The sequence below is a fragment of the Rhinopithecus bieti genome, unplaced genomic scaffold (genome assembly GCF_001698545.2).
Source record: "Rhinopithecus bieti isolate Rb0 unplaced genomic scaffold, ASM169854v2 scaffold_74225, whole genome shotgun sequence".
Classification (NCBI taxonomy): domain Eukaryota; kingdom Metazoa; phylum Chordata; class Mammalia; order Primates; family Cercopithecidae; genus Rhinopithecus; species Rhinopithecus bieti.
Genome location: NW_016827667.1, coordinates 16,262 through 23,467, shown reverse-complemented (window position 1 = coordinate 23,467; position 7,206 = coordinate 16,262). Strand labels below are relative to the sequence as shown.

General features: G+C 59.1%; 1 protein-coding gene across 1 annotated transcript in view; it reads right to left on the bottom strand.

The window, feature by feature from the left end:
- Window positions 1-274: 274 nt before the first annotated feature.
- Window positions 275-7,206, bottom strand: part of DISP2 (dispatched RND transporter family member 2) — a 13,047-nt gene continuing 6,115 nt past the window's right edge. The window contains 28 exon segments of the mRNA XM_017864059.1: window positions 275-1,183; window positions 1,186-1,386; window positions 1,388-1,448; window positions 1,450-1,529; window positions 1,531-1,592; window positions 1,595-1,790; window positions 1,792-1,941; window positions 1,944-2,057; window positions 2,059-2,136; window positions 2,138-2,164; window positions 2,166-2,231; window positions 2,233-2,306; window positions 2,309-2,414; window positions 2,416-2,430; window positions 2,432-2,473; window positions 2,475-2,496; window positions 2,498-2,623; window positions 2,625-2,683; window positions 2,686-2,720; window positions 2,723-3,013; window positions 3,016-3,103; window positions 3,105-3,147; window positions 3,149-4,263; window positions 5,613-5,710; window positions 6,066-6,193; window positions 6,383-6,498; window positions 6,809-6,932; window positions 7,099-7,128. Coding sequence (XP_017719548.1) covers window positions 1,013-1,183; window positions 1,186-1,386; window positions 1,388-1,448; window positions 1,450-1,529; window positions 1,531-1,592; window positions 1,595-1,790; window positions 1,792-1,941; window positions 1,944-2,057; window positions 2,059-2,136; window positions 2,138-2,164; window positions 2,166-2,231; window positions 2,233-2,306; window positions 2,309-2,414; window positions 2,416-2,430; window positions 2,432-2,473; window positions 2,475-2,496; window positions 2,498-2,623; window positions 2,625-2,683; window positions 2,686-2,720; window positions 2,723-3,013; window positions 3,016-3,103; window positions 3,105-3,147; window positions 3,149-4,263; window positions 5,613-5,710; window positions 6,066-6,193; window positions 6,383-6,498; window positions 6,809-6,932; window positions 7,099-7,128 — 3,718 coding nt within the window. The 3' untranslated portion in view covers window positions 275-1,012.

Below are 7,206 nucleotides of genomic sequence, written 5' to 3'. Positions count from 1 at the left end.
AGACACCAGAGAAAGCAGATTGGAAGAGGGTGTTAGAGGTGAAAGACCAAGACAGCCATATGCCAATGTCCACCAGGCAGGTAGCCAAGGGGAGACTGGAGGTTGCAGTGGCGGAATGAAACCGCTCTGCCATGTAGTGGCTAAGTGACTTTAAGGTCAGTTCATCTTACTTAGCCTCAATGTCTTTACCTATAAATTGGGGGCAAAAGAACCTGACCCATGTCAGGCTACCCTGTAGTGAAGTAGTGAGATAGATTCCAAGGAGACTAAAATGTGCAGAGATGGAAAGGATTATTATCGTTTATTAACACAGGAGAGCACACGAGCCTGCTTCCAAAGAGGGACTGTCCCATAATTTAGAGATGCTCCGAGGCTGACCATCCTCCTTCTCCTGCTGCATTCCCAGCAGCCATCTATGGCTGGATTTCGAGAATTTCTGGTCAAACCGGTGAGTATGAGGAGAGCAGGGCAGTTGGGGAGAGAGGCCCCAGCCCAATTCTGCCCAGAGAAGCTCCGAAAAGAGAGGGAAGTGTCCTGATGAAGAGCGTATGAAAGGGGTGAGACTCAGGAGGCTGCGAAGATTCCTGCCGGCTCCTCTGGTCAGTAAGGAACCCTGACAAGATCCCTAGGATGGGGGTCCCTTAATCTCACTGAAGTTCTTGTAACTTGGGATGGAGGCCAGGTCAGCCTCCTCTGACACCCGAAGCTACACATCCAGCCTTCCCCACTTCTAGAGGAGGGGTTTTAGATGGTGCTGTGGGGGCAGACAAGCCCTCAGCAGGTCACAAGCAGGTCCCCTCCAAAACCCCTCCTGCTGGAATCCTCCAGATGTGAGGAGTAAGAGCAGACAGATCAAGCCTGGGACATCTGGCAGGGTTTAACATCCACAGCTGGAGGGTGAGACCTCTCCCTGTGAATCTGGAGAAATACCTTCAGGCTCCAGCCTATTGCTGCCCTTGCCTTGTCATCCCTGACAGGGTTCCGTGCCCTGTCTGGCCTCCCCGGGTCCCCCTCAGCTGCTATAGCCTGATGTGTGGGTGCTGGGCCTGCGCAGCCAAACATCTGGCAGGTCTGGCTGGCTGTTGGGCAGCACCACAGGGCTGCCATCCCCTGGACCCCCCCGGCCCTTCCAGGACAAGCTGCTCTGGTGGGAGGCGGGCAATGATGGGTCAATACACTGTCTCCCTCAAGCGCCAGCCACAGGGTGGTCCCGCTTCCCATTGGCTGCCCGCTAAGGACTGGCTGCCAGTGTCATCCCAGGTCATTGGGACCACCACGGAATCTGGTTACCCGAGCACTGGGCTCAGAACTGCTTGCAGGTCTCATCAAACGCTGAGCCCCTCGCAGGGTGCTGGCTGAGGAACAGAAGCCATCAGGAGGCTCTGCAGGCCTTGGCCTTAGGGGGATGGGCTGGGGCTTCTGGCGAGGCCGGCAAGGGCTCAGCCTCTCCCTTGGGTCCTGCCTGGCCCGGGTTTTGGGCTGGAGCCAGCCTGCTTATAGGGGGAAGGGGTCTGCAGGGCAGGGCACTGCCTGAAAGACTGCCTGGTGGTCCAGCAGCGCTCCCCTTGGGGAGGCAGGGGCTGGTGGGGGCGGGAACAGCAGGGACCACATGGAGCTGCAGATCCTCAGAGCAGTACCTGAGGGCCGGTGGACGAGCTTGCTGGGTGGCTGTGCTGGGTCAAGCTGGGGCTGCCGACGCGTGCCAGGGGCTGTAGCTCCATATTGCTCTGAGCAGGTCCGGCCATCCCTCCAACTGATCCTGGTCGTGCGGCGCCTTTCTCCCCACCAGGGGTCCCCAGTACCAGCATCCCATGGCAGGTGAGCACAGGGCCAGAGGTATCTGCCCACTGTTCTTCTCTGGCCCGAGAAACAGCAGAGAGATTGGAAGAAGAAGCGGCAGCCACAACTGACGCCTTTGACCATCATGAGGATTTGGCCCAGGCTTGCGATAAAAGCAGCACTGTGGCAGGCAGCATGAGCACGCCTGCCGCAAAACAGGGCTGCAGCCCCCACTGCGTGGCGCAGCTGGTCTGGGCGCAGAGAGAGGCCACACGCTCAGGCGGTCAGCGGTGTGGGCCACAGGTGATAGGAGATGCAGTAGTTGACAGTGAAGTCCATGAGAGGCCACCCTGAGGCAAGAGAGAAACAGGGCCTCGGCAGTGCTTGAGCTGCCACTCGAGAGAACCAGAGCCCTACAAGTGAGCCAGCAACGTGCCTGCCACAGCTGCCACCGGAGAATAGGCTTGAGGGGAACATTCCAGGTGCCCACAGCAGTGTGGCAAAGGCCAGTCCAAAAGCAAGGCCAGCACCACAGCAGGTTCGTGCTCAGGCTTGTGCTGCAGGCTGTACAGCTCTAGACGGCTAGTGAACCAACCACGGCGCAGGCCTGGAGGTGCCATGCCCAGCTCCGCTGCCCAGCCAGTGGCTGACCCTCATTGTAGAAGAGTTGGGTCTGGTTGTAGTCCGGACTATTCCCGGAAGTTGGTATGGAATTTGCAGGAACCAGGCGCAGCTGCCATGGGCATCAAAAGCGGGAGTCCCCAGGTCCTGGTGCCATCGGGGCCTTTGCTCCAGAGCCATCATTTTCAGGCAGTGCAGGAAAAACTGGGGGGCCCAGGGAAGTCGAGTGGCCGCAGCAGAGGTCAGGTCCCAGGCGGCGCAGCCGGGGCTCTCCCATCCAGCGGCATGGAGGTTCTCCATGAAACACAGCGTGGGCCAGCTTCCTGCAGGGTGTCGAAGAAGCCTCTGATTCCGGGCCCTGGTGGCAGAGAGCACAGCAGCCCACGCTGGGCCCTCAGGGCACTGGCCGAGAAGGCAGGGTCCCTCACCAGGCTGCTGTTGCTACGAGGGTCCAGAGGGTCGCCAGTGTCCACAGGCAGGACGCCCCACACCAAAACCACGGCCATGGTGGCACCTCGCCCTGCGGCAGCCTGTTCGAACAGGAACAGTTGGCGATACTCTGCGTCGAAGCGCTCGAAAGGGTGGCCTGGGCCGGAAGACCTGCCGCCGGGCGCGGCAGCGTGGGCAGCCGCAGGCGGGTGCTGACGCCGGCGTGTAGGCGCCCTCCTGCCCCAGTCCAGGCGAACCAGCAGATCCAGATGTAGCAGGAACTTGATGACGCCGCAGGGCAGCAGGCGCTGAAGAGCAGCGCGAGGTGCCGGCCGCCGCCTCCGCAAGGCCGCGGACCGGCCGGTGCGCGCAGCAGCAGCCGCGAGGCGGCTGCCCTCCCACCGGCCCGCGCCCGGCGCACACAGCAGCGCGCCTCAGTAGCGCTCCGTGGAGCACGGCGGGGCGGGCCAGCCAGACCAGCGTAAGCGCCAGGTGCACCAGCACAGCAGTGCCCATGAAGAGGGCGAGGCAGCGCACGGCCGGCAGGCGGCTCAGATAGCTGGCGTAGAAGGCCGCGCTCGTGGTGAGGCCGGAGACCAGCAGCAGGTAGCCGAAGTGGTGCATGGTGCGGCCCACGCGCTGCGCCAGCCCCCCCGACGGCAGCTGGCTCTTGCTGAGGCGCCACAGGTCGAAGAAGATGAGCGTGTGGTTGGCGCAGACGCTGCTCAGCAGGAGAAGGGCTGCCAGATTGACGAAGGGAAAGTAGGCCATGCGGAAGGCCACCTGGTAAAGGAAAAAGGCCACCAGCAGTGAGCCCAGCACCCCCAGCAGCACCATGAGCGTGAGGAATAGTGAGCGCAGGTACAGGGCGATGCCGAAGAAGATGGCAGCCAGAGCCAGCAAGGGGTACACTGTGTCCTGGACCAGGAAGTACCTCAGCAGCTCCTGCTTGAGGCCCAGGTCCATGCCAGTGACGGAGGTGTAGTTGTCAGCGAGCCCCCAGGGGGTGGCCAGCCGGTCCAGGTAGATGTCCATCAGGGAAGCACCCTTTGGGGTGGGCAGGAAGAGCAGGCTGTACTTGAGGGAGGGCACCTGGTAGTCAGTGGTCTGGGGACTCAGAAAGTCCCTGTCGAGCAGAAAGTGCAGGAGTTGGTAGATGGCACTACTCTGGGAGCACTTGGTGGGAACCTGGGCACAGCGTGGGGACTTGTTCTTCCCGGGTCCCAGACAAGAGGGCACCAGGGCACCACTGTGGTAGTAGAGGGCACAGGTCCGAAGCAGGGCCAGTGTGCGGGCTGCGTCAGCTTGGGTAGTGTCCAGGCAGGAGGAGCGGTTGGAGAGCACAGCCAGATAGTTGCCCAGGGACCAGCTGGGGCAGCACTGGTTGGCCGCTGTCCGCTGGCACAGAGCCCCGAAGCTGGTATGGGAGCGGATCTGTAGGGCACACGCAGGAGGAGAGAGCTCAGGGGCAGCCCAAGAGCCCAGGTTTTCCCAGTCCTATACAAGGCTCTCTCACCTCCTTTCACACTGCAGGGCAGGTGCAGAGGGATCTGGACAGCCTGGTGAGACTGGCTTGTCTCCCAGCTGCCTTTGGCTCCTGGCCCAGGTGCCAGCAGCTACATCTTGACTTCATCAAAGAGGAGCCTCAGGGATGCTGCCCGAGGCTTCAGCCTAAGAGACCCTCCTCTAAGGGTCCCTGTAGGTCATACACCCCAACTCCACGAGGCCTGAGCTAGGAGTAAAAGTGGAGGTAGCAGCCACAGACAGAACAGGGCCAAAGGTCCAAGGAGCTGAAGCAAGCAATGGGAAAAGTGGAGACCAAAACATTCCAGGTTCAGGGTCACTGCCAAACCCCAGCTCCTGTCTGTCCACTGTACCGCTTAACCCCTCTTAGGGCCAAGGCTGTTTCTTTTTCAAATCTCATGCCTCTTTTTTTCTCCTTTCCTGTTGTTGACATCACAACAGCTGATGTAGTACAGAGAGCACTGGCCTGGGAGTCAGAGGCCCTTGCTCTGCTACTAACTGGCTGCGTAACCTTGGGCCTAAGATCATGGTGACAACACAGTAACACTTATTGAGAGATTACTATTGCCAGTCGTTATGCTGCATTTTTTCAAATTCTATCTCATTTAACTGTCACAACATCCCTGTGAGGAAAGTATCTTTATTATCCCCATTTAACGCTGATGTAGCCTGAGGGACTGAGACATTAAGAAACATGCCTGAAGTCACACAGCAAGACAACCTTAGAGCTGGCCTTGAATTCAGGCATCTGACTCTAGAACACATGTTCTTAACCAGTCTTTTGGTACTTAGAATATCCTCTTGTGAAGTGGGGGGCTGGGCTACTGCGTGGTTTTCACACCGTTTTTAGCAGCAAACCTTTCTTCAGATGTTATTGTGTATGTTTCTCCAGTTAGCATAATTGGATTGGCACTGCTCAGGTTGATGGGGGCTGAGGCCTTGAAGCCCACAGTCTCAGCTCCCTGGGCCAGGGCCGCCTCACCCGCTCTGGAGGGCCCTTTCAGGACCTTTTGGAAACTCCCAGTCCCTGCATGGGCTTGCTTCCAGCACTTCTATCTTGGCTCTTCTAAAAACAGCCGACTCTTCTTTTCCCACCCCAACCTGGAGCCTCTCAGCAGGGTTGGAATAATTTTCGAAGCAGGGAATGCTCTTCCCCAGTCCACCCCCTGGCAGTCCTGGCTCAGCTGTATTTCCTTGGGATCAGTTCCCTCATGTCCTTAGTTCCCCCCAAACCCCTGGCACCTCCCCAGCCAGCTCACCTGGTCCTGTTCCATGCGACACATGGAATGGATGGCATGCAGGTTCCATAGGCTGCCCGAGGAGGTGGACATGAACACCAGCTTTGCATAGCTCTTCTCTGCAACACACCCCCCCACCCAGAGCTCAGTCCTTTGGCCCCAGGTCCTGGGTCCTCCAAAGGGAAGGTGCTTACTCAGGGCCACATGAAGTTCAGATTCTCAGGCATCTCAAGCCTGTGCATGAACTGCTTGATCCTGTCCCTGTGCCTCACCCCAACCCAGCTTGACCCTGTCTGGTTGGAGCATCTGAGAACTCCCTCATCCTCCCAGCTGTAACCCGGCTTCCTTGGCTTGACTGTGGCCAACTGGCCACCTTCCCTTTCTGTCTGCCCAGATTTGTTCTGGGCCTGCCTCTCCTACTTGGTGGGGTGGGGACCACTATTAAAACCAGGAACTGGCCAGGCTGCAGCTTACCAGGGGGGCCACAGAAGAAGTTCTCTTGCCTTCTGTCCTCCAGGGGCTCCACCATTCTGCGAGGTCGGACAATGCTCTCCTGGGCACTGCCTCTGGGTGCAGGCCTCAGAGTGTTGTGGGAGCTCGAGCTGAAGTGGAGAGAATATCTATGCCAGGCACCGTTAGGGTTGGAAGACTCAGAGGAGGCCAGAGACCACTCCCCAGGAAGTCCTGGCAAGCCCCTCTGACCTGCCTTGGGGTGAGTCACCCAATGTCCCCTTCCTGGAGATCTCATTCTTCCCTCTCCTACCCACAGTGAAAAGATGAGAGCCTGTTACCTGTTCAGCTCAAGGTCTGGGGAAAGGAAAAGCAGCTTCCTGGGGCCTGTGAGGGCTTGTAGTGCTCTCCAGACCACTAACTTGCTCCCAATGTCCGTGTCCCGTGGCTCAAATCCCTGCAGGGAGGAGGGTGGAGAAGAACAGGTGGGCAGGGTAGGAGTTGTCCATCTGGGTGCTTCTCAGCCCTGCCCCTTTGACTCCTTAGAGCAGGGCAGGCCAGCCTACCTGCCTGAATTGTGGATGTGAGTCTGAACTTTATAGCATCTCCCCAGGAGATGTTCCCCAGGAACTCTCTCTGGAGGTCAAGAGCCTACCGTGGCTACCCTATCCCCAGGCCACCATGGCTACCCTACCTCCAACTTTCTGCCCCAGGCTGGGCTGAGGTGGCCAGGCCTGGGGACCCCGTCCCACCCCTTGGCTCCTCACCAGCAAAGGCTTGGAGAAGTCAGGCAGCCGGGCCCCCAGCAGTCCAGCCAGGGTGCAGAGGAAGATGGCAGCCAGACACAGCATCAGCACGGCCACTGGCCACTCAGCAATCAGCTGGGAATAGCTGGGAAAGAGGGAGGAGCCCACATGAGTTGGGTGTGGCAGCAACGGGTGCTGAGCTCAGGCTCCACCCTGAAGGGGTGCTAGATAGAGCAGAGAGCACGTGGAACAGGGCTAAACTGGGCACCAGCCTGGTCACCCCTAGAGGTCCAGGGAAGGCCCAGGCCTACCTCTTTGGCATCTGGAAGGCTCGTTCCTGCCTGTGGAAGAGAAGAAAAGATGCTTGCTTGCCAGAGTCTTCTTGCAGGGCGTGTTTCGGGGGTGGAGGTGGGGTGGGA